The 26,726-nt window shown below is 39.6% G+C and overlaps 2 protein-coding genes, 2 long non-coding RNA genes and 1 pseudogene across 5 annotated transcripts; 3 read left to right on the top strand and 2 right to left on the bottom strand.

Moving 5' to 3' along the window:
* On the bottom strand, positions 1-14,386 carry LOC126603786 (ribosomal protein S2, mitochondrial). 2 transcript variants are annotated; one of them, XM_050270747.1, is made up of 20 exons: positions 13,670-14,381; positions 13,476-13,564; positions 13,294-13,384; positions 13,113-13,173; positions 12,924-13,001; positions 12,796-12,846; positions 12,611-12,666; positions 12,204-12,276; positions 11,984-12,041; positions 3,450-3,496; positions 3,301-3,363; positions 2,069-2,101; positions 1,847-1,884; positions 1,688-1,763; positions 1,559-1,615; positions 1,385-1,468; positions 1,173-1,271; positions 984-1,088; positions 522-593; positions 1-432 (listed from the first exon to the last, which is right to left on the bottom strand). In XM_050270747.1, exons 1-20 carry the CDS (start codon positions 14,296-14,298, stop codon positions 406-408), a joined length of 1,887 nt encoding a protein of 628 aa, XP_050126704.1. In that variant the 5' UTR covers positions 14,299-14,381; the 3' UTR covers positions 1-405. The 2 variants fall into 2 exon arrangements, with proteins under 2 accessions (XP_050126704.1, XP_050126713.1); XM_050270756.1 differs by lacking the exons at positions 1-432; positions 522-593; positions 984-1,088; ... (5 more) ...; positions 2,069-2,101; positions 3,301-3,363 and having other exon boundaries at positions 3,467-3,591; positions 11,955-12,041; positions 13,670-14,386.
* A 2,352-nt stretch (positions 14,387-16,738) lies between these two features.
* LOC126613972 (uncharacterized) lies at positions 16,739-17,152 on the top strand. Its single transcript, XR_007620241.1, has 3 exons — positions 16,739-16,781; positions 16,873-16,930; positions 17,075-17,152. It is a non-coding gene; the product is annotated as an uncharacterized LOC126613972 (long non-coding RNA).
* Positions 17,153-17,228: 76 nt separating this feature from the next.
* Positions 17,229-17,628, top strand: LOC126600152 (uncharacterized). Its single transcript, XR_007615369.1, has 3 exons — positions 17,229-17,301; positions 17,395-17,455; positions 17,562-17,628. It is a non-coding gene; the product is annotated as an uncharacterized LOC126600152 (long non-coding RNA).
* A 1,445-nt stretch (positions 17,629-19,073) lies between these two features.
* On the bottom strand, positions 19,074-21,265 carry LOC126602658 (uncharacterized; annotated as a pseudogene).
* A 2,520-nt stretch (positions 21,266-23,785) lies between these two features.
* On the top strand, positions 23,786-24,870 carry LOC126602650 (receptor-like serine/threonine-protein kinase SD1-8). The gene is made up of 3 exons (XM_050269569.1): positions 23,786-24,251; positions 24,382-24,519; positions 24,702-24,870. The coding sequence occupies exons 1-3, from the start codon at positions 23,786-23,788 to the stop codon at positions 24,830-24,832; spliced, it is 735 nt and encodes a 244-aa protein (XP_050125526.1). The 3' UTR covers positions 24,833-24,870.
* Positions 24,871-26,726: the final 1,856 nt, after the last annotated feature.

Here is a 26,726-nt window from a genome sequence, read left to right as displayed (position 1 = left end):
TGACACCCAAAATAAATAGGCCCGTAGATTATGAACAATACTTGGAACAAGAACTACTTGGCTAAGCTCCTTACGCCGGCACTTTACGGCTAAATTCAGATTACAGCTGAAAATCAATCAGTAAACTAACCAAAAGGAACTATTCTACAACCTTTCGCCGCACCTCTTCCAATAAACAATTTAACACGAAGCTTATTTGGTCACGCGACCTCTCTAATTCTCAGCCAAAATAAATACTGAGACTGCGCTCTGCATTTCTCTCTGTTTCTCAAAACAAATAATGGAATATTCGATGGAATCTGTAGCAATGTCAAAGTATGCTGCTGCCTATAAGGACACCGGAGGAAGATGTTCGGCAGGTTTAACTCATTTTCGTCAACATTCTCCGAGCAACTCGTCTCCTTGTCAAATGCCCGAAGGGTCGTTGATGTCCTGGGCAGTGTAACAGAATAATTTAGCAGATAAAAGTGGAAAATCACAGAGGCCCGATAAACGAAGAATAAATAAAAAAAAGTGACTACCTTATTCTCTATTACCACTCCGTCAGGAATTTCCAATTTCATCCCGGGTTTTGCAACAATAGTTACTTTCCCCTTGAGAAGTAAATCAACCATAAGAAAAGAAATGAGATACAGTTGGTGTTGGTGTTGGATCGACAAATAACAGAGAGAAACAGTGGAAGGATTGATGGCAATATGCTGTTCACGAAAATCAATTTTTATATGAATGGATAAATGAATGAATGAAATCGAGCATGTACATGTGTTCTGCTTTGATATCAATACCCTGAGTCCTACGTATAATGATAGATAGCCAGAACTAGCAATTTGTTTTCCAGTAGTAAGAATCTGAGGTGTTTTACCGCCAATATCACAAAGAAAATAAAATAACCTCCACAAAGCTAAAAGGTTACAATTCATAATATGTTTGGGCACAAAGTTCATACAAATTTGAAACAAATTCCAGGAGAACATTGACAATACCTTGAGAGTTATACCAGCTCCAAACCACACATCACCAGTCACCTTCAATCTATCCAGGTCCATAATATCGGGTATGGACTTAAATCGGCTCAGGAGGTCACTGACCTGAAGGAGATAAAATAAATAAAGTTATTAAAGACAAATGGCAACAGATAAAGGCATGGAAATTGCAGTTAAACAAATCTTTACCTTTTCGAATTCAGGTCCTAATTCAATAACAGGATCTTCGGGATTTGTTCTAGCTATATTCCGAACTAGAACTCCTCCATCGCAGATGAAGATATCTGACTGTAAAAATAAATAAATGAGATAAAACAAAAACAATAAATTTGAAGCTCCAGAGAGAGTACTATTTCATTTGTTAATATTAAACATATGGGTTAGAGAAGTGTTAACATCACCTTTAAAAGGAGTAGGTCTGATGTTTTATTGATTGAAAGAGATCGAGAATGGGGAACATTGACACCAATAGCACGATCAAAGAACTGGTAGACATAAAATTTAAATTACATAAGAACATTGAAACAATAACTATTGAAAGAAATGACAAGTATTGATCATTGGACAAAAAATACCCGTATTGCTGAACCAGCTGCCGTTTCTTGCAAAGGAACTTCATCACTCTCCGTTCCCTGTTAAAAAGTAGTATTTTTAGTAATTACGAGTTAATGTAGGGAAGTTCTACAGATTATGGGGTACAGTACCTTTGAAACAGAGATATCTTCTATCTTTATTGCATCTGTATCCAAAAGCCTTTTAACGGCTTTCAAATTGACCCACCTGTTCAAGATAGCACAAATATGAAGTTAAACATATTATTCAGTTGCAGAAGCAATGCAAATTGACCTACTATTTCAACTTACAAGCTGCCAGTATCAAGAAGTTTGAATTTGTCCATTGACTTGGATGTATCAACAAGCACATAACACAGAAAGTGAGTCATCATTTAAATAAAATCAAGTTAATAATTAAACATACCATGTATTATCAGCACAAAATAGAATTTCACACCTAGAAAGAGAGATATAAAACAAAACATAACCAAAAGAGGAGACCAAAAAGAAGAAGAATAAGTCACAACTTACATGTTTAACAAAGTTCTGAGCTATTTCCGCAAGCTGCATAATATTAGGGGAAGAAATATTAATTACCTATTATTTAACATATTAAGACCAAAATAAAATTTATCCATCAATAATTAACATCAAATTAAGATGACTCGAACGAATATTTAGACCAAAGCCAAGTTAACAAAAACAAATTTACTTCAACAAATCATAGAGCATTTGGGATTAGAAGCAAATACGGATTAAAAAGTTCACTTCTAGAAAGCAACAATCAATTTGTCTCGGCAATAAAACGGGCCTAACAGATCTTCCATAACCCAGCAGACCAACCCAATCAGGATTCAGGAGGGTTCTCAAAATGAAAATAACAATAGCCCAAATCCATGTTGCAGCTCCAATTAGCAAGGCTATCAGCTATCCAATGTGCCTTAGCTCACAAGAAATATATAGCATTTTAGAATTGTGGACATATTTGGATTTTGAGTTATTGACAACTCATCTTCTCAAAAGTTAGTGTGGGTGAGATAATTATGTCCATCACCAATATGTAGTTAAAACCAACCATCAGCAGCCAGTTGGATTGCGAATTTGCACCATAAACATATCCAAGTGTATGTTCTTTTGGTAAAAATAATACGTCAAAATTATTTCCTATCCAGATCGAAGGAAGAAAAAGTTATATCAAAAGGTTATACCCTCCAATCTAACTCCCTACACACTGGACTGATCGTAGCACAAATGGAAGGAAGGTTTTGCTCTCGTCAATAAGCTTAAAGGTTTTCATCATGTGATCAATCATTTGGATTAATATGAATTTCAGTCATGACAATAACTTTTCAGTAGTTCAATCTAGAACCCCAGGTTCTGGTCAATTACGGCATAACTTCCAGCTTTATGAACAGGTTTCCGAATTTATCTAAGCAGTTGCTTCCTTTGAACTTAGTGGGAAAAGGCTTTGTTGTTGTAGTTGCTTCCTTTGAAGGCTTCCCCTAAACTTGAATCTAACTCTTTACAACCAACTTAAAATGAAGGAAAAATAGGACCCATACAAGATGTGGATTCATTAAAGAATTTCACGTTTAACCTATCACTCAAAAGCTCAAACATTTATAAATTGCATCACAAAATTTAATTTATACAAAAAGTAAAAAGTTAACCACCTTTGAAAATACTACCATTGAGCACTCCGACCACAATTTTATTGGATTGAGATAAGAGGAAGGTTATATAGAACCATATATACAACTTACCTCAAACTTCTGTAGGCGTGAGCCAATGTTGCTAAAATCTGAATCATAAGAGGTAGGTGTGACCTGTTGGAAGGGTAAATTCGCACTTACAATATTACCACAGAAAATGAGAAAATAAACTAAAGAAAAAGAAGGGGGTTGATTGTTACCTCCATACAGTATTCAATTTTGTTTTCAATCAAATGGTTTAAAATTTCTACACATCCACTTAAGGGACACAAGGGTCTACGATTAAGCCCAAAAAAGATCAAAAGCACAAAATAAATGAAAGTATGACAGAGGACTACACTACAACAACAACAACAACAAAGCCTTTTCCCACTAAGTGGGGTCGGCAATATGAATCCTAGAACGCCATTGCGCTCGGTTTTGTGTCATGTCCTCCGTTAGATCCAAGTACTCTGAGTCTTTTCTTAGAGTCTCTTCCAAAGTTGTCCTAGGTCTTCCTCTACCCCTTCGGCCCTGAACCTCTGTCCCGTAGTCACATCTTCGAACCGGAGCGTCAGTCGGCCTTCTTTGCACATGTTCAAAATCACCGGAGCCGATTTTCTCTCATATTTCCTACAATTTCGGCTACTCCTACTTTACCTCGGATATCCTCATTCCCAATCTTATCCTTTCTCGTGTGCCCACACATCCCACGAAGCATCCTCATCTCCGCTACACCCATTTTGTGTACGTGTTGATGCTTCACCACCCAACATTCTGTGCCATACAACATCGCTAGCCTTATTGCCGTCCTATAAAATTTTCCCTTGAGCTTCGGTGGCCTACGACGGTCACACAACACGCCGGATGCACTCTTTCCATCCAGCTCGTATTCTATGGTTGAGATCTCCATCTAATTCTCCGTTCTCTTGCAAGATAGATCCTAGGTAGCGAAAACGATTGCTTTTTGTGATCTTCGCTAGATTGCTCCGGTCATTAGTGTGGATAAGTATATAAATGGATAGAGATAGGAAAGCAAACACAAGATGTACGTGGTTCACCCAGATTGGCTACGTCCACGGAATAGAAGAGTTCTCATTAATTGTGAAGGGTTTACACAAGTACATAGGTTCAAGCTCTCATTTAGTGAGTACAAGTGAATGATTTAGTACAAATGACATTAGGAAATATTGTGGGAGAATGATCTCGTAGTCACGAAACTTCTAAGTATCGGAGTGTGGTGTCGTCTTGACTTGCCTTATCTGTCTCATAGGTAGATGTGGCATCTTCTCTGGAAGTACTCTTCCTCCATCCAGGGGTGGTATCTTTAACTGGTGGAAATGCACAAGGTAATGTATCAATTTCACTTGAAGCTTACTTGTAGTTTCAGGCTTGGTCAAGCGCGATACAAACCATGTAGTAGGAGTCCCCCAAGTCGCCGAGCTAGGGGGTCTGCTGAAAGAGGTGACAGACAAGGTAAGCAATCAGAGCTCCGACTGATTGTTCACCTTCTCCCCATCTTGCAGCAGCATGAAGGATAAAGAGAAGAAAAATGAGAAGAGATGATATGAGATACTTTTGCTTTTGAAGAAGTAACTTTCCACAGGCTTATTCTTGAACTGAGCTGGAGGGTTTTCTGGTTTCCTCCAGAGTATAAGGCCGACTGAAGAATTTGAGGGTCAAAACAAGTCCATCAAATCTAGAGTACGTTCCACCCTGCTGATATGGGATACTTTTGCTTTTGACAGAGTAATGAATGTATCGGCACGTGTGCTGTTACGCTTGTCTCCACATGCTTCCTTGTATCCTTCGCACTTGCCCTATCTGTTCCTCAAGCAGATGCGGAATCTTCCCTGGAAACATAAGATGTTGAAGATGAGTACTCGAGAGCAATGCCAGGTAAGTAATCAGGTAAGGGGTTCCAGGCAGTCAGTTCCTGGCTGGAAGCTTGATTCCAAGTGCTGACTGATTGCTCTCTTTCTCCTTGTCTTGCAGGTAAAAACAAGGCCAAAAGAAAAGACAGGGAAAAAGCATGATATGGGATACTCTTGCTTTTAACCCTGATGATATGAGATATTCTTGCTCTAGTATAGCTTGTTTGCAGAGGTATTATCGGGGGGAAAGAAAGCTGAATATTTCGAAAGGCTTCGTTGGGAGTGCCCTCTCAGATATGATGAAGGGTTGAGCATTTTTGCAGGTCTGCCTGTCCGTTGGGGATGGAGGTCGACATATATAGGAGTCTCCCTAACAACAAGTAGTAATGCTATTCCTTTACCCTGCTTGGTCATAGCACAGTAGTGGGAGCTGCCAGTTTCACATGTTTTAACTCTGTCAGAGCACTTTGAAAAAGTGGTCTGTGGTATCTGGCTCTCGAGATTCAGAGAACGATGCCTCTTCGATTTTTGAGAAAGCAATCATGCTGGGGGTATGACTCTCGAGATTCGGAGAGCAGTGTCTCTTCGATTTTTGAGGAAGTAATCATGTTGGGAGTCTGGCTCTCGAGATTCGGAGGGCGGTGCCTCTTCGATTTTGGAGCAAGCAATCTTGTTGGGAGTGTTGTCTCGAATGTGAGTAAAGGTTGGGCATGTTTGCTAGTCTACCTTGCCACGAAGCACAAAGGTTGACACACAGGGACTTTCCAATTATCCAGCAATGGTACTGTTCCTTTACCCTCTCTTCGATTTTGAGAAAGTAGTCATGTTGGGAGTCTGGCTCTCGAGATTCGGAGGACGGTGCCTCTTCGATTTTGGAGCAAGCAATCTTATTGGGAGTGTTTTCTCGAATGTGAGTAAAGGTTGGGCATGTTTGCTAGTCTACCTTGCCACGAAGCACAGAGGTTGACACACAGGGACTTTCCAATTATCCAGCAGTGGTACTGTTCCTTTACAGTTGTGGGTAATAATATGGTAGCTAGACCTTCAAAATTTATGTGTCTAAACTTTTGTTAGTGCTGTTTCTTTGCTATTCTTTTACCTTTCTTGGTCAGAGCGATGTAGTGGGAGCTGCAAGCTTCACGTGCTCAACTTTGGCAGAGAACTTTGGCAAAGTTATTTGTGGTACCCATGAGCTATTGTTGCGTGTGGGAAGTGGGTGATTGAACAGTAAGATTCATGTGCTTTCTACTTCACCAGAAGTCTTCGACAGAATGCCCATAATTTCTGCAAAGCTGAGTGTGCGTGTGACAGGTGCTGACAAGGCTAGAAAAGTAGGTGCCTCTTCGATTTCTGAGATCGGCCCTCGTGGTCTCTGAGCAGCCCAGCTTTTGAGAAAGCGAGCGCCTCTTCGATTGATTCGGAGAACGATGCCTCATCGATTTTTGAGAAAGCAATCATGCTGGGGGTCTGGCTCTCGAGATTCAGGGAGCAGTGTCTCTTCGATTTTTGAGAAAGTAATCATGTTGGGAGTCTGGCTCTCGAGATTCGGAGGGCGGTGCCTCTTCGATTTTGGAGTAAGCAATCTTGTTGGGAGTGTTTTCTCGAATGTGAGTAAAGGTTGGGCATGTTTGCTAGTCTACCTTGCCACGAAGCACAGAGGTTGACACACAGGGACTTTCCAATTATCCAGCAATGGTACTGTTCCTTTACCCTCTCTTCGATTTTTAAGAAAGTAGTCATGTTGGGAGTCTGGCTCTCGAGATTCGGAGGACGGTGCCTCTTCGATTTTGGAGCAAGCAATCTTATTGGGAGTGTTTTCTCGAATGTGAGTAAAGGTTGGGCATGTTTGCTAGTCTACCTTGCCACGAAGCACAGAGGTTGACACACAGGGACTTTCCAATTATCCAGCAGTGGTACTGTTCCTTTACCCTTGTGGGTAATAATATGGTAGCTAGACCTTCAAAATTTATGGGTCTAAACTTTGTTAGTGCTGTTTCTTTGCTATTCTTTTACCCTTCTTGGTCAGAGCGATGTAGTGGGAGCTGCAAGCTTCACGTGCTCAACTTTGGCAGAGAACTTTGGCAAAGTTATCTGTGGTACCCATGAGCTATTGTTGCGTGTGGGAAGTGGGTGATTGTACAGTAAGATTCATGTGTTTTCTACTTCCCCAGAAGTCTTTGACAGAATGCCCATAATTTCCGCAAAACTGAGTGTGCGTGTGACAGGTGCTGACAAGGCTGGAAAAGGCTTGAAAAGTAGGTGCCTCTTCGATTTCTGAGATCGGCCCTCGTGGTCTCTGGGGAGCCCAGCTTTTGAGAAAGCGAGCGCCTCTTCGATTTTTGAGATCGGCCTTCGTGGTCTTTGAGCAGCCCAACTTTTGAGAAAGCAAACGCCTCTTCGATTTCTGAGATCAACCCTCGTGATCTCTAAGCAGCCCAGCTTTTGAGAAAGCAAACGCCTCTTCGATTTCTGATCAGGCGCCTCTTCGATTTCTGAAGCTTCGTCGAGTGCAGATTTTTATAGGGGCTGGCATTAAGTTCCAAAGCACACTTGAATCTCCACCAGTAGAAGCTTCATTCTTGCACTTCTAAGATCTTGATTTGTCCGACCTCTTCTCTCTTCAACACCTTTGAAAATGTCTGGCCCCTCCGACCGTCGTTTTGACTTGAACCTTGTTGAAGAGGCAGCCCCGCCTTCTCCAGACAACATATGGCGCCCATCCTTCGTCTCCCCTACTGGTCCTCTTACCGTTGGGGATTCCGTGATGAAGAATGATATGACCGCTGCGGTGGTGGCCAGGAACCTTCTCACTCCCAAAGATAACAGACTACTTTCCAAACGGTCTGATGAGTTAGCTGTTAAGGATTCGCTGGCTCTCAGTGTTCAGTGTGCAGGTTCTGTGTCTAATATGGCCCAACGCCTATTTGCTCGAACCCGCCAAGTTGAATCATTGGCGGCTGAAGTGATGAGTCTCAAACAGGAGATTAGAGGGCTCAAGCATGAGAATAAACAGTTGCACCGGCTCGCACATGACTATGCTACAAACATGAAGAGGAAGCTTGACCAGATGAAGGAAACTGATGGTCAGGTTTTACTTGATCATCAGAGATTTGTGGGTTTGTTCCAAAGGCATTTATTGCCTTCGTCTTCTGGGGCTGTACCGCGTAATGAAGCTCCAAATGATCAACCTCTGATGCCTCCTCCTTCTAGGGTTCTGTCCAGTACTGAGGCTCCAAATGATCCCCCTCCGGTGCCTTCTCTTTCTGGGGCTCTACCGACTGCTGAGACTTCTCCAAAGCAACCTTTGTGAAGGCTCCCTCTTGTGTGCTTATTTTGACTCATGTATATGTACATATTTGTAGCTTATCGGGGATATCAATAAATAAGCTTTCCTTCATTTCAACGTATTGTGTTAAATACACCAAAGCCTTCTTCGCTAAGTTCTTTGAATTTTCTTTTGTTAAAGCTTGTATGTTGAAGCTTTCTGAGTGGAGCATGTAGGTTGGGGTAGTGTTCCCTTAATTTCCCGAGTGAGGAAAACTTCTCAGTTGGAGACTTGGAAAATCCAAGTCACTGAGTGGGATCGGCTATATGAATCTTAGAACGCCATTGTGCTCGATCCTGTGTCATGTCCTTCGTTAGATCTAAGTACTCTAGGTCTTTTCTTAGAGTCTCTTCCAAAGTTTTCCTAGGTCTTCCTCTACCCCTTCGGCCCTGAACCTCTGTCCCATAGTCGCATCTTCTAATCGGAACGTCAGTAGGCCTTCTTTGCACATGTCCAAACCACCGTAACCGATTTTCTCTCATCTTTCCTTCAATTTCGGCTACTCCTACTTTACCCCGGATATCCTCATTCCTAATCTTATCCTTTCTCGTGTGCCCACACATCCAACGAAGCATCCTCATCTCCGCTACACCCATTTTGTGTACGTGTTGATGTTTCACCGCCCAACATTCTGTGCCATACAGCATCGCCGGCCTTATTGCCGTCCTATAAAATTTTCCCTTGAGCTTCAGTGGCATACGGCGGTCACACAACACGCCGGATGCACTCTTCCACTTCATCCATCCAGCTTGTATTCTATGGTTGAGATCTCCATCTAATTCTCCGTTCTTTTGCAAGATAGATCCTAGGTAACGAAAAACGGTCGCTCTTTGGTATTTCTTGATCTCCGATCCTCACCCCTAACTCGTTTTGGCCTCCATTTGCACTGAACTTGCACTCCATATATTCTGTCTTTGATCGGCTTAGGCGAAGACCTTTAGATTCCAACACTTCTCTCCAAAGGTTAAGCTTTGCATTTACCCCTTCCTGAGTTTCATCTATCAACACTATATCGTCTGCGAAAAGCATACACCAAGGAATATCATCTTGAATATGTCGTGTTAACTCATCCATTACCAACGCAAAAAGGTAAGGACTTAAGGATGAGCCTTGATGTAATCCTACAGTTATGGGAAAGCTTTCGGTTTGTCCTTCATGAGTTCTTACGGCAGTCTTTGCTCCTTCATACATATCCTTTATAGCTTGGATATATGCTACTCGTACTCCTTTCTTCTCTAAAATCCTCCAAAGAATGTCTCTTGGGACCCTATCATACGCTTTTTCCAAATCTATAAAGACCATGTGTAAATCCTTTTTCCCATCTCTATATCTTTCCATCAATCTTCGTAAGAGATAGATTGCCTCCATGGTTGAGCGCCCTGGCATGAACCCGAATTGGTTGTCCGAAACCCGTGTCTCTTGCCTCAATCTATGCTCAATGACTCTCTCCCAGAGCTTCATTGTATGACTCATTAGCTTAATACCCCTATAGTTCATGCAATTTTGTACGTCGCCCTTATTCTTGTAGATAGGCACCAAAGTGCTCATTCGCCACTCATTTGGCATCTTCTTCGTTTTCAAAATCCTATTGAAAAGGTCAGTGAGCCATGTTATACCTGTCTCTCCCAAAAGTTTCCACACTTCGATTGGTATATCGTCTGGGCCTATTGCTTTTTTATGCTTCATCTTCTTCAAAGCTACAACCACTTCTTCCTTCCGGATTCGACGATAAAAAGAGTAGTTTCTACACTCTTCTGAGTTACTCAACTCCCCTAAAGAAGCACTCATTTCATGTCCTTCATTGAAAAGATTATGAAAATAACCTCTCCATCTGTCTTTAACCGCGTTCTCTGTAGCAAGAACCTTTCCATCCTCATCCTTGATGCACCTCACTTGGTTTAGGTCCCTTGTCTTCTTTTCCCTTGCTCTAGATAGTTTATAGATATCCAACTCTCCTTCTTTGGTATCTAGTCGTTTATACATATCGTCGTAAGCCGCTAACTTAGCTTCTCTGACAGCTTTCTTCGCCTCTTGCTTCGCTTTTCTATACCTTTCACCATTTTCATCAGTCCTCTCCTTGTATAAGGCTTTACAACATTCCTTCTTAGCCTTCACCTTTGTTTGTACCTCCTCATTCCACCACCAAGATTCCTTTTGGTGTGGGGCAAAGCCCTTGGACTCTCCTAATACCTCTTTTGCTACTTTTCGGATACAACTAGCCATGGAATCCCACATTTGGCTAGCTTCCCCCTCTCTATCCCACACACATTGGGTGATTACCTTCTCTTTGAAAATGGCTTGTTTTTCTTCTTTTAGATTCCACCATCTAGTCCTTGGGCACTTCCAAGTCTTGTTCTTTTGTCTTACTCTTTTGATATGTACATCCATCACCAACAAGCGATGTTGATTAGCCACGCTCTCTCCTGGTATAACTTTGCAATCCTTACAAGTTATACGATCCCCTTTCCTCATTAGAAGAAAATCTATTTGTGTTTTTGACGACCCACTCTTGTAGGTGATCACATGTTCTTCTCTCTTCTTAAAGAAGGTGTTGGCTAAGAAGAGATCATATGCCATTGCAAAATCCAAGATAGCTTCCCCATCCTCGTTTCTCTCCCCAAAACCATGGCCACCATGAAAACCTCCATAGTTGCCTGTCTCCCTGCCCACGTGTCCATTTAAATCTCCTCCTATAAATAACTTCTCCGTCTGAGCAATTCCTTGCACCAAGTCTCCAAGATCTTCCCAAAATTTCTCCTTCGAACTCGTATCCAACCCTACTTGAGGTGCGTACGCACTAATCACATTGATAAGTTCTTGTCCTATTACAATCTTGATTGCCATGATTCTATCTCCTACCCTCTTGACATCTACAACATCTTGTACCAAGGTCTTGTCCACGATGATGCCAACACCGTTTCTCGTTCTATTTGTGCCCGAATACCAAAGTTTAAACCCTGAGTTTTCTAGATCCTTTGCCTTACTACCAACCCACTTAGTTTCTTGTAGGCACATAATATTTATCCTTCTCCTCACCATAACTTCCACTACTTCCATAGATTTTCCCGTTAAGGTTCCTATATTCCACGTTCCTAAACGCATTTTGCTCTCTTGAACTCTACCCTTCTGTCCTAGCTTCTTCACCCTCCCCCGTCTAATAGGATCAAAGTACTTCTTTTGTGTGTCCCGGGTAAAGTTGATAGGAGCATATGCTCCCAAACAACTTTGAGTGGAGTCGTTCGAAAAGAAGTTTCTATGGCCCCCTTGCTCATTTAACACTGCATCCGGGTGCCGATGGAGATACAGCGACCCTTGCTCACTTATCACTGTGCTCAGGCCACACAGCGCGCCACTTACGGGTGACGCCCTAGCTTTAGCGCGATTTTGTTCTGGATTCATTTTCATAAGGATTCGACGTGATCATGGAGTGCCGGCTGTCAACTACCTGACGCCCTCCCCCTCCTCCTTTATCCGGGCTTGGGACCGGCCATGTAAGACATAGGCGGAGTTGACAGAGGACTACACTAATAAAAGAAAAAAACTACGACAAGGATACTTGGGTCAATTGTAGCAGCCACGTTGTCTGAGTTAACCAGAAGGATATACTCCTTACCCTGAAAAGGAAAGCTGAAGAAGTTAGTCAAGTTTACCTTTAGATACCACCTCTCGCCAGGTACTTCTTTATGCATTGATTCAAATTGATGTTTCTCAGCAGTTAAGATGAAAATGTAAATAAATAAACATAAAAATAAAACAAAGAGAGCTACTATACATACCTGTGATAATAGGACATCAAGAGTTCCACTTTTGACAAGGGAAAGGAACAATGCTCCATGTCCAGAAGGATACCTTCACATATACACAAAAGGAGTGTAATTGATAAAAAAAAATATTAAATGTCAAAAGAAATCAATTTGTGATGGTACGGGCATGAGAGATATTAGATGGTATCTATATGGATAGATCCCTAGATAGTGCACATAATGAACATGAAAAGAGAAGTAGAAGAACAAAAAAATATTCCTATCCTCACACCAGAACAAACACTGCAAATCACCAGGAACTAATAACACTTAATCTATCTGAAAATGTGTTATGTCTGCTATCAACATCAAACTGATTTTTTACGTTATGGTTAAAAAAAAATTAATAATGTTGAAAAGACATAAGAAAGATCGTTTACAGTTCATCTTCACCACCCCATCCTACTCCATGTGACTTCAGCTGTGGTTGTTCGGTCTGTATAGATTAGAACACATACATTCACAAGTAATTCCTAATCCAAGCTTCCAATAACCCAAAAAAGGGAAAGAAAAAAAAAACAACATAAACTACTATACAAATAAAATATAAGTTAGAGTTGAAAACCTGTTTAAGAGAATGGATATCAATGTTTGAAATGGAATATTTCTCCAAGACCTACATTACACAAGCTGATATCAGTAAAAAACCATAGGATCCAAAAGTATGAACTTACAAGTATATGCCAAGGTCACCTTGACGGTATCTTCATGTGTCGTTGGTGTGTTCATCAGGAGCAAAGGAACACTGCATCTGTACTTAGAACGGAGAGTCTGCAAGAAATTGGAGCAGTGATATTAGGATATCTGAAGTGCAGATCATAGAATACATTATGCAATTTTGAAAGCAACACAAAGAGACATGAGAGAGTGGTTAAAACTGACCTCAATTTGCTTAACAATTAAGTCCAAAGATGTCAACCCATCACGGATTTCAATAGCAGACCTGAATTAGAAATAAATATAATTACAGTAAATTTTCTCCAAAACCAAACCAAGAACAATACTGGCAGAACAAGTATACCAATTTAGGCTAAAAGTGTAGTAATTGAGTATGAGTGCATACTTGGGGCCATCGAATCCCATATTTGTACCCAAAGCTCCATTGAACTTGAGCACAACAAGCTTGTCTAAGAGCTCCTCAGTTTCTTCAACACCTGCGCTCTCATACACGCACGAAATGAAATTCCTTAAATAATTGATTGCTTTTGGTGAAATTTCTTAAAGGAATAATGTTTATAATTTTACCAGGAGAAATGGGTAACAAGTTGTAAGGAAGCACAAGCAACTCAGCCTTGTTGGTAGTCTTACTCTCCTCTATACTCTCCACTTTCTCCCTTCAATACAACACACACAATCAAATTTCACCACAAAGTTTCACTGGAGCAAAACATCAAACACCTAGAGCGCAACTCAATAAACACAAACAACACGATACCCACCTCGTCCCCTCGTCCGCTGCAACAGCACCATTTCTCTTCTGCTGGAGAAGAAACGTCTTGGTAATCAAATTGCACACCAAGTACACGAACTGAACCGAGTCGTTGGCGGGAATCGGATAGGTGATCTTCTTATAGTACTCCAATGGCATTGCCGAATCGACAAGCGAAACAATTGGAATCTGCAACCTATCAGCCTCGAGAATCACCGAAGATTTTCGATCCGTGTCAAAAACCACAAGGCAATCCGGGGGCTGGGTGGGGCCGAAGCAAATCTTCTTATGGCGAGACCTGAACTTCTTGGGACTGTGGCTGTTCGTGAGGAAGCCGCCAGTGCGCCAGAGCATGTTCATGGAGGGGCTGTAGCACCCAATCCTCTTCGTCATCTGCTCGATGATTTCGTCCCAGAGGGAGTTGGTGTTGACGAACATGAAGCGGGCCTTCTGCTGGGCGAGGGCGGCGATGAACTCGGCGGCGCTGCGGAGGCAGATGAGGGTGCGGTCGGAGTCGATGATGGCCATGCCATTGCGGGTTCCGTAGGTGAACTGCTTGAAGTGGTGGGCGGCGACACGGCGGCCCAAATGGGCGTTGGTGCTGAGCAGCTTCTGTATGACTATGGAGTGGAGAGTCATGGCGTTTGTTAGGGTTTACCAATTACCTGGGTTCCTTTTTCCGGCTGAAAATGGTGAAACGAATACATTGAAATTTGGAGGGGGTGGAGAAGTGGGTCGGGTCGATCGGGTGACTCGTGATCCATGGGTTGTAAGGGTTATCTTTCAATTTTTGCCTTCAATTGTTTTGTGTCTTGCACTTTAGTCCTCCTCCTCCAGGTTTTCTATACGTATCAAGTTGGTCCTTGAATTTTAAAAATGTGTTAAATGAGGACAACCATGTTTTATATATATATAGATAAGTTGAGGAAGAACCTTTGCTAAAGATTTGAAGTGGAGCGGAGAGTGATGGATTTTTCAGTTTATTTCTTTTATTGGTATCTGTAGTAAAGATGAGGTTAGAAAGGTCTTGTAAGAAAACACCTTATGGGAGTTACAGTGCTCCTCCGAGTTTGAATGTTTGCAGAGTGAAAAGTGAAAGTATATGGATAAAGCCAATAGTTCTCAATGAAAACTAATAAAAAAAAGTTTTAAAACTTTGAATCTTAATAAAAAATATTTTAATAACTTTATTTAATGATTAAGATAAATTCAACATCAAACCATCCGAATAAGACTGGCACAAGTCCAAATTCAACATTCAACATTTTTCTCATGAAGGCAAGCCTTTGCCCTTTTATTTGGTCCATTTCACGCTGGAAACACATTAACTGCTGCTTGTGTTCCTCCATCTCTTTTCCTTCTTTCCAATCTTAGATTCTTCATAAATCACGCAATGTCCGAGGCTACGAGTTCATATCGACGCCCTCGTTATTCTAATAGAAGACCCACACGTTGAAACTCAATGTCTAAAGACATCAAGCTCCCCAATGGTGACGATTTTCTGGCAATTTTTGCCAAATTTTTACCAGTCCTTGATCCTTGACCCAAGAGAGAAGTTTAATCCTCTCTTTATGAGCTTTCTTTCTATGCAAGTGCTTCCTTAAAATTGATACTTTCATATTGAGTTCTAAAAATAGTGACAGTGTTCGCTTAGGTAGCGTTTGGTACGCAGACGGGACGGGACGGGATGGGACAGGACGGGACGGGATGAAACAGATGTTCTGTGTTATGTTTGGTACGCGCGGGACCGAATAGGACGGTTGTTCTGTCCTGCGTTTGGTAGTGCATGGACGGAACGGAACTAAAAGATTAAAATGACCAAAATACCCAAAACCCTTCTTACACACAGAACATCGCCACTGCTGCTTCTTTTTCTTTATCTTCCACTCTCTTCTCTCACCCTCCAAACCCAACACTCATCGCCACCCCTTCTCTTCTCTCACCCACCACAACCCGCCATCTCCACCATCACCGCACCTGGTAATCGAGTTCTCCTACATCCTCAGCGACCACAAGAACCCTCACCACGACTTGGAGCTCTCCCTCAACGCTTTGTCTACCCAAATCTCCACAAACTTGGGTTGAGCAAGTTCTGAAACGCTGCAAAAATCTCGGGCTTTCTGCACACAGGTTCATTCTTTGGGCTAAAACAATTCTGGGTTTTCGACATAGTGCTAAAAGCTATCACATTTTTTGCACACAAGTTCATTTTGATTGACATTTTAGGAAGTAGCAAGCAATATGCTGTGTTGTGGGATTTCCTCATAGAAGTAAGAGAGGCCAAGTGTTGTAATACGAGATTCCTTTGACAAGCCAGATTATATTATCATTGATACCCTCTTTGCTCTAGCTGAAGCTTACATACTTTGATGTTGTCATCACTGGCAGGTCATGATTTTTCCTTTCCTCTAAGCGTTCTTTGTTGTTATTCTTTACCAGATATCACTACTTTATTAATTCCTTAATTGGAGAATGCTAATCTGGATTTCAATTACCCTACCCTTTGATATAGTGTAGGTTTTTATGAGTTATGTTGTTTATCATTATGTTCACCATCTCTGAATTTGCTAAGCATTTGTTTGCCATCTACACCGCTTATGTCATAGTAACTATCATTTTACTAACCATTAGAAGTGGTTACCTATGCAGTGCAAAGCCAAGCTTCTTTCATGATGGTAACCGTGCTAATCTGTTTGAGGTAGAACTCGAGTCAGGGATGCTAATCAATACTGATAATGGTTCTTCTACGGCTCAGGTTGGTATGCTAATGTTGATAATTCATTGTATGTCGCATTATACACTTGTATCCTCTTATTTTATCTAGTTTTATTAATTAATTTCATATTCCAAAAGGTTGGAAGTTCTTCACCTGCACCTACATTATTGTTGAAGGGATAGAAGAAGGCTTGTAGAGTTTTCTAGGCACTCTTAAATATTTAGTGCATTATATAGGATCATATTAATAGCTTTATTTGAATAGTTTATTTTCTATAACAAAACCTTCTGTTTTTCTGATTATTGTGTTAATTATTTCAACTTGAGTAATAGTGCCTTTGACATTGTTTCAGGGAGGTAGCGTTGGCCATCTTCATAAACTACTTTCAATTGAGTCAAGTTCACAGGTGAACTATTCTTTCCTGGAAGTACATCAGTTGTAAGAAAAACCGATGCTACCACCAAACTTGGGTCTAATATTTTACACATTTTTCATAGGTTCTTTATGTTGGTGACCATATATATGGAGATATTTTGCGCAGCAAAAAGGTTCTTGGTACTGAGTCTTATAATTTCCTTTTTTTTTTCCCGATTTCAGTTATCTGTGTCACTTCTTTAAACAATGTGCGTGTTTTCTTTCTTCCACGTTGCTTCCCCAAATGTGATCATATTTTCCCTAATTTCTTGTCTATATGGATAGGGTGGAGAACAATGCTTGTCGTTCCAGAGCTAGAGAGGGAGGTTGAACTCCTATGGGAATTGAGAGATACCCGCAAGATCTTTCTAAAACTTATTGTGAAACTGCTGTAATGTAGTATCATGATCAACAAGCTAACTTGTATGCTGGTTCATACAGCAACTTCAATTGTTGATGAATGAACGCGATCTAATTGAAGACAAAATACATCATCTAAAGTGGTCTCTCAAGTCAGTGTTCATCTAGAATTCTATAGTACTTTTATTTATTAAATTTTCAATTGTGAGCAAAAATTTACACAGAAATGCTATTGCCCTTATCAGATATGACGATTTTAGTATTGTGGAGAAGCAAAAATTATCTTCTGAATGCAATGCTTTGGAGGTAAGCCTGTTAAACTTGCCGAGTAAAGTTTATTTTAGCTGCTTAAATATGTTGCTCAACAGTTGTGAAATTCGTATTTATACTTCTTAATGGCTTGATTTTATAGTTTCAAAGAGATCAAGTGCGTTTCACCCATCAACAGGCTCAACGTGAATGTCACCAAATGGTAGTAATTCTCTTGTACAACATGAAACATGCTTCCTAGTTCAAGGCTTTAGTCCAGTGGTATATGAATTTGGTTTCAAGAATGTTGACTTGTGGTTTGTTTACATTTGCAGTTTCATAAGAGCTGGGGGCAACTCATGAAGACTGGCTATCATAACTCCCACTTTGCCCATCAAGTGCGGTGTAAAATGGCGTCGACCTTTAAAAAAAACACACATTCTTACTTAAGCCTTTTTCTCTAAGATGGCATCAATTGAAACTGTGTTTTCATGATGCAGGTCGACTAGAGGAGGCTTGTAAATACTTTCTTAGTTTGTTTATTAATATAGGTATCTTTCTCTTGCATGTCTATTTGTATAGGCATGCTCAATGAAACTTTTGTTACTTGGTATGTAAACTATTGTTGCTGTTATGCTTTGGTGGTCAGTTTTACAACCTGCTGGCAGTTACATATCTTTCATGATATTTTGCTACAGCTCCATCCGAATTTTCAGCACAAACCCATCAAATTTTATTATGCAAATTGCAAAACCCACACCCCAAATCAATTTTTAGTCCCTAATTTTGGTCCTTTCAATTGTGGGTTGTTGTTCTGGGAGTTCAGGTTCTGCAAACATTAAAATTGACCTTGTTTCGAAGGACACCCCTCTAAATTTTCCCCATTGCATTACATGGCAAACCACACAAGAGCACATGAGAAATGTTGAAAAATATATAAGTTTAATGATCATGCATATCGTAAATGTTTTAGAGTTTAAACATTCAGAACTTAAACAAAGAAAATGAAATATGCAAAACTTAAACATGAAATATCCAAAATTAAACATTCGTCCCAACTTAAAAAACAAATAATGTCTTGCTAAAGCAATAATGAAAACACTAGAAGTTGATAAAGTTCATCAAACTAAAACCACAAATACTAAAACCCCAAATGCTCAAAGGCTCTCCATAAACACTTTAATGAAATTTGGCTTCTATATGTCATCCAAGGTAGTCCAAATACCCATCAGATTGGTATCTTTCACTAACTTCATTGAAATTCTTAGCACCTGATTGTAGGGGAGGCCCATGGCCTAAAGCTCAAAAGGTAGTCTAGCTTTCGCTTCTCTGAAAGTAAAACTTTCACCTAATTTCTTCATTTCAGTAACAGCTTTATTCCAACCTTCATTGATAACAGATACAATATTTACATCACCATCATTCCTACTCCTCTTCCTTCCTAACAGGTTGAGATGCACTAGATGTAGCAACAGAAGGAGATGGGGTAGGTGAATGCGGAGGCATCTCGGAAGTCTCACAATCCTCACTTTCCAAACCCATATTTTCAATTGCATCTGCTGCTGATTCAGCTATACTACCCATGACTCGGTCTCTCCCAAACACTGTAGTCTGTACATAACCGTGGATACAATGGGAATGGCTTATTTGGTTTGCAAGATGCATTGGGATGTTTTTACAATAAGAACCCAAAGAAATCAAGGTTAAGACTCTCAAAGCAACTAATTGATAAAGAATAAGAAAAAAAATTTACCTTCATCCAATCTTGTAGTATTTCGTCATTATCCACAACAACACATTTTTTTTCATCATCCCAACCAAATCCAGATGTATTCATCATGTCATATGCAGATGAATACTTTTCTTTCAGGCGCTTCAATTTGTTTTGTATATGCTTAAGCTCTATATTAATGCCAGAAATCTGTTCCCTCATCTTGGAGGCAACCATTACAAAAGTATCAGCCTTAAAACTGCTGGTCTCACACCTAACACCATGAGCAACCATCTCCTCGAGGATGGTAAGTAGTACATCCTCCTCATGATCAATCCAATTACGTGAGGTGGCCATATAATCTATCAAAGAAGCCATATATTACATAAGTAACACAAATAAACATAGATATAATGAATAGAAAACCACATTCATGTGTTGTTTCCATTGAAATCTTTAAATTAGAAACACAATCAAATGACAATGACTAAATTTATATTAGTTGTACTAATCAATTACCAAATCAAAATGATTTATTAGCTATACAAATTGAAAGCCACCAAATTAACGAATGGGGTTTTGCAGAAAAGCTTCCAGCTTTCTCAAATTTCCCTAAAATTGCATAGATCTGTGTCCCTAAACTTGAATTTTTATTGATAAATCTAACCTGTGGAGACGAATTGTGAAATACTAGAAGAACAAAGTTTTGAAGACACAAAACTAAAAACCAATTTCACAGAAAACATATATAAATTAGGGTTTGCCCAAAGCTTAGGTTTATCAACCTTAGAGGTTTTAGCACTAGGTTTGCAGGACTGAGTACAACTACGTGGAAGAGAACAACAATACCCTGAGGAATGCAGGAAGCCATAAATAAACAAATAAACATATCAAAGAAGCCATAACATCCAGATAACTCCCAATTACCACATTACAATAACAAGCATCCTAATAGTCTTTGATGTTACGAATTTTCAAGCCAATTACAACAACTACCATGTCAACCAATTTTCAAGCCCTCATTCCTCTCCACTCATCATATATTTCTCTTGCAAGATCATCTCTCCATTGAGTCCATATCTGGCTTGACTCAATGGTTTCAATGTAGGCTAATACTTCTGGTAAATCTTCCCCTATAGGTAATTCATCAAATGCAAGTCTTGCATTTTCCTCAGGATCAACCGCCATATACATTCTGATAAAATTATGAAGTAAACTACATGCGGTGATCATTCGTCCCTAAATCTTGATTGGATAGTGGGAAAGACTTCGTAAGATAGCCCAACGTCGTTTGAGGAGGCCAAAACATCTCTCAATGACATTCCTAGCACGTGAGTGTTTCATATTAAAATATTCTTCATGATTCCTAGGTGCACGTGAATTGTCTTTCCACTCTTGCAAATGGTATCTAGTGCCTCTATACGGTGCCAAAAAACCCTCACCATTCGTATATCCGGAATCAACCAAATAGTATGTACCTATATTAGTTGATAATAAATTTTGGGGTGTGATATCCACACACCCCATTTTACTTCTCACACACCTTTTTAATTTTCGACCGTTGGATCAGATGAATTGAAGAAGATCAACGGACAGAAATCATCAAGAGGTGTGTGAGAAGTAAAATGGGGTGTGTGGATAGCACACCCCTAAATTTTAGTTGTTGGCCAACAAAGGTAAGGAAAAATACTAGGTGCTTGTCTATCTTACCAGTTGGGACTTTGAGGTCATTAGCTCTAGTAACAGCGTCACCAAGAACTCTCGAATCAGTAACTGATCCCTCTCAACCGGATAACACATATATGAATTTGAGGTCGTGTGTCCATACGCCTAAACATTAGTTGCTATAAGACCCTTCCTTGTTCTATATCTTGGTCTATCGACATCAGGCACAATGACCCCTATGTAGGTTCCATCTAGCGCTCCTAAGCAACCCTAGACAAAAAAAAAACTTATATTAATTAGCAACTACAAATAATTATGTTATTAATGATTTTACTATGATGATTATCTTAAAGCATTTCCATCTCGATTCTGTGCAATCCTCTGGGATAGGGGTTGGTTTTGCAAACATCTTGCAAACTGAGCAACGCACGCAATACTCTGCGGACATACTGACTAATAGTTTCACCAGACCTAATGAATCTAACTTGCATTGACCTATTTTTATTGTGGTGGGCTAATATGTTAACAAAAGTAGCTACTTGCTCCTCTATTGTAACATGACCATCATCTACCAATCCACCACGAGTTTGTAGTAAATCACATAAAACTGCAAATGCATTCCTATCCATTCACAGCTCCCACAAACAGTTAGTATCACTCAATCGCGTGATACAATTTATTTCCTCTCTCCTAACATGAAGTCTAACAAATGTCCTCTGCTCTAAACTAGCTATTTCCCGTTGTCTCCTTTGTTGTTGTCTATACCTTAACAATTGTGCATTCATAGTAAAGACTTGTGCCATTATAATCCAAACGTTCAAAAGAACAAAGAATTGAGTCTCATATTCATCCATACCTTCACGTGCAAAAAAACAACACATGAATGAGTGGAGCATCAACATACGCTAAATTCATTTTAGATACTTGGACTTGGTAAAATTAAGCAAACACATACAAGAGCTTCAACACAAAAAAAAAAAAAAAAACCCTAGAAACCATCACAAAGCAAAGCACAATAGGTATATAAACTTGAAAGTGATTTTAAGAAAGAATCAATCACGCAGGAAAGAATCAATCAAGTAGGCTAAATGTTAGTCTATATGATCATCATGAACTCACTTGCTCAGTGAGAAATTTGATAACAAGGTCCCACACTTTTTGCAAGGGTAATGGTCTACTCATCAACATGTCAAATTTTCTCTAACTTCAATTTCTATTCACTTTTCCATCCATCTAAAGAATTATGAACAAATAAAACTAATAATAAAATTTTGATCAAAACAAGAAATGGGAACGCCATAGTAAGCTGTGTAAATGCAACCTACTACTTATCTGTCTTCTATAGCAGATAAATTAGAACACATAAACCAGCAACTGTTAAAGGGGTAATTCATGGGTGTATATAACGAGAGAAACATGGGTGTATATAACGAGGGAAACATAACTGAGGCAATTCATATATGTACAACCCTGCATGACCCCCATCCTAAACATGTATAGCATTTCAAACCCAAAATGTGTTGATATCTATAACAAATAAAAAGTACCCATCTATGGAAAGGAAGAAAATAGAAGGGAGATGAAGTGAAACCTTGAGCAATTTGGGCACGCTGCTTTTCTTTGGTTGACTCTTGATAAGCCTGTTATAGATAACAAACCTTAATAAATTTCTGAGAACAAATAAGATACTGACTGCATAACAAAAAAGTTGACATGAGATTTATATATTCACATATCTAGCTCAATTCCTTTTGCATAAGGTTAAGGTTTTACGATTCATCAAATATGCACTTCTCAAAACCTAAAAAGCATTTCTAAATAATGAATAAATATAGCAACAGTAATATGGAACTACAGCCAACGTATCTGCTGCTCTTTATATATACCAGCCATGCATTTTCTTTAGTAATCTAACAACCTTTAGTTGATACTGCTGCTAGTTGTTTGTATATTAGCTAGGTGTGCTTCATAAATTTCAAGTAAACATATTATATAAAGGGAAAATAATGAAATTTGCGAGTTTTTGTTAATGCAATGGAAGAGAAACGATCAATTTTGCGAGTTTTTAATAATGCAAGGGAAGAGAGAAATCGAATTTTGTATCTCTTCCAATATTTGGAACTGAAATATAACCAAGAATTAGTTGGTAAAAATTTTGTGAACAAATTTGTAATTAAGTATCACTAGGTAAGAGCTAAGTTTAATTAGGATATCAAATTGCACTCATCATGCATCTAAACCTGCAATTCTTTTGCTAAGTTAGAAATTCTCATTACCCCATCCTCCCTTGCCAATACTTGAAATTAATATCAAAGACTTACGCATTCCTTTCCAGTGTTCGGTGCCAACAATACTTCTAATTCAAACTAACAGTGTTATAACATAACATCTGTGCACATAATCAGAATATAACATTACATAATTCAGGTACATATATATATATATATATATATATATATATTTCAATATATAATCTCAATTCTTTTTTTGTTAAGTTTTTAGTACCTACGTGGAGAAGGCCATTGGCCCAAACCTCCATATATAATGTTCCAAAAAATTTATACATGTATAAATATAAAGAAAGTTTTAAAAACCTACATTGGTCCCCCAAATATGACAGTATCTGCATTATAGGCATCCCTAAACGTATAATGCAAGGACTTTCAAGAACTTACATCATTTGACAGCATATGCCTGCCAATGTTCACACGCGCGCGCATATATGTGTGTGTGTGTGTGTGTGTATATAACATAAGAACACAACTTCACATCCTTCGATCGCCTTTAATTTCCTCATTTGAATTTTTCACAAATGCTATTTCTAATTTGAGTTGTCCAATTTCCTATCAAGCACATTCATTTCATTTTCATGGCCATATACATAACATGCTTTCAACTTTGTGTACACTGACGATGAAGTGTACTACACATACAAGCATAAAGTTCAGATAATCTCAAGAATAGTTTTGAACCAAACCATTGGTAAATGTGCTCGCTATTATTGGGATGACATGGATCCAGATTGGGGGCAGTTGTCGTCAAAGCCTAGGGAGCAATGTAATCAGTATCACCTCTGTGGAGCCAATGGAAAATGTACTTTTGACAATTATCAGGTCTGCCAATGTCTGAAAGGATTTAGGCCTAAGTCTCAAGAAAAAGGGAACTTGACCGACTGGTCTCTTGGATGTGTGCGCAACAAACCTTTAAGCTGCCAAGAAAAGGATAAGGATGGTTTTCTTAATTTCACTAGCCTAAAGTTGCCTGATACCACACACTCTTGGGTGAACCGAAGTATAAATCTCAACGAATGCAGAGCAAAATGCTTGGGCAACTGTTCTTGTACGGCTTATACAAGCTCAGATATAAGAGGAGGTACTGGCTGCGCCATTTGGTATGGTGATCTACTAGATATAAGGGAGCTTGTGACTGCTGGGCCGGATCTATATGTTCGATTGTCAGCGTTAGAATTAGCTTTAGGTAAGAAGTAACAATAGCTGCTTGTTAAATGCATTTATCTGCCATGTAGTTAAATTACTTTTCCATTGTGTTTAGGGAAGATTTACAATTGCTTTTACAATGTTACTTGGTAGTTCATCTTCCTTCTCAGATACTTCATCCGGCAACCAAGAAGAAGGAAACGATGGTAAATGGAAGACAGCATTGATAGTTGTAGTTTCAATCACAATATTGTTTTCAGGAATTCTGTTAGTTGGATACATTCGGCGAAAGATGAAAAACCTAAGAAGTTAGTAAACTAATCCGACCATCCTTGCTTAACACTTTCTCGTTTTAGTTTATTGTATACTCGATATGAGCATCTGAGAGAAAGAGATGAAAAATTTGTTCCAATTTAAATTGATTGAACTAATATTTATTGCATCTTCAAATATAAGTTTCATTTTGCTTACATGAAGTATATTACAACAGAAAAAATAGAATTAGGAGAAAGAGATCAGAGCAATGAAGGGGAAGGAAAAGAGAACCTAGAGTTGCCACTCTTCGACTGGAATGAAATAGTTAGTGTGACAGAAAACTTTTCAACCGAAAACAAGCTATGAGAAAGTAGCTTTGGACCTGTTTACAGAGTAAATTTGTAACTTTCTTTACAGCAAGGCTCATGATAACAAAGAATCACTATAGTGAATTTTGCAATATTTGATGCAGTGTAAATTTTCAGGGGACACTAGCAGATGGACAAGAAATAGATGTGAAGAGGCTTTCTAGAAGTTCTGGTTAAGGATTAGACGAGTTCATGAATGAAGTCGTACTGATTGCCAAACTTCAGCACCAAAATCTGGTAAAGGTTCTTGGTGGTTGTATTCACGGCTGAAACAGTGCACATTCAGGAGACTATTGAAAGGTAATCATGTATATTTGCTCTTCTATTTTTGTCGTATAGCTGAGTAATTTGTTGAATGTCTCTATCAATATAAACTGTGGTTGACAAACTTTTTTTTTTCTTAATCAGGTTACAGTTTAACTTGTCAAGTCTTGAGTCTGAAAATTAGGTGCTACGCCAACAGGCTTTCGTTCCATCTCAAATGAGGAGCTCTCAGAAGAACTGAGAATGTAAGAATGTGCAATATATTAAAGATTTTCACCTTGTGGATGGGTAGAATCTTATAATCTATAATTTTTACTATCTTATGATTGGCCAAGTTTTCTGCAAACGACTAAATTAAACAGATTGAAAGAAAAAAACAGAGAGATAAAGAATAATAATAAGAAGAAGATGACTGGGCAGTGGAAATGTCAACCACATAAAGCCCTTAACAAATAAAAAACATTTGAACAATTGGTTTTCACTATAATGCCATCAAATTACAAAGAAATTTTTTTACAAAGAAAGAGAGACCGAGAGAACAGATTGAACCTGGAACGGAGATGCAGAGCTGAAGATGCTACGAAAGAAGATGAGGAGGAAGGTTCGCAGAGTTGCTACACGGAAGAGGACGAGGATGAAGGTTGCGAAGGGGAAATGCAGAGGTGAAGAGGCTACACGGAAAAAGATGAGGATGAAGGTTGCGAAGGTGTTCACAGCGGCTGAGAGAAGAAGAGAATATAGTTTTTAGGGTTTGTATGATTTTGATGATGCAAATTTTGAAAAAGACAAAGGGCATTTTTGTCTTAAAATATTGTAAATTTTTGTCCCACGGACGTGGAACAACCCGTTCCAGGGGGGAGGTGGTACAAAAAATCATCCAAAACTTGTCCCGTAGAACAACCCGTTCCACTCATTTTAAGTGTACCAAACGTGGGACAGAATGCCTCGTCCCACTCTGTTCCGTTCCGTCCTGCGTACCAAACGCGACCTCTGGCAACTCAAGCGAGTAGAACTTCCCAGTGGGTCACCCATCATGGGAATGCTTTGGCCCATTCTTGCTTAACTTCGGAGTTCCTACGGAATCTGAAACCAGTGAGCTCCCAAAAGGCCTTTGCTATATGGAGGTGGGCATGTACATACAAGGCACATCACCCCCCTCCATTGGTCGATGTGTGATGTTACAAAAATTATCACATCTCGAGCCTCGCCTCCGCCGTAGCACGATATTGTCCTCTTTGGGCCCCGACCACACCCTCACGGTTTTGTTTCTGGGAACTCACGCGAGTAGAACTTCCCAGTGGGTCCCCCATTCTGGGAATGCTCTGGCCCATTCTTGCTTAACTTCGGAGTTCATATGGAAACCGAAGCCAATTAGCTCCCTAAAAGCCTCGTGCTATATGGAGGTGAGTATGTACATATAATTGCACTACACATCAAAGTGGCTCTGATACCAAATTGTCACATCTCGACCCGGGCTCCACCACATCTCAGGCCCCTCCTCTGCCATAGAACGATATTGTCCGCTTTGGGCCACGCTCTCATGGTTTTGTTTCTGGGAACTCACACGAGAACTTCCTAGGAGGTCACCCATCCTAGGATTGCTCTCGCTCAAACTAGCTTAACTTCGA

Source organism: Malus sylvestris, chromosome 2 (genome assembly GCF_916048215.2).
Source record: "Malus sylvestris chromosome 2, drMalSylv7.2, whole genome shotgun sequence".
Classification (NCBI taxonomy): Eukaryota; Viridiplantae; Streptophyta; class Magnoliopsida; order Rosales; family Rosaceae; genus Malus; species Malus sylvestris.
Note: the sequence above shows the minus strand (reverse complement) of the source record. Positions and strands in the feature narration are given on the sequence as shown.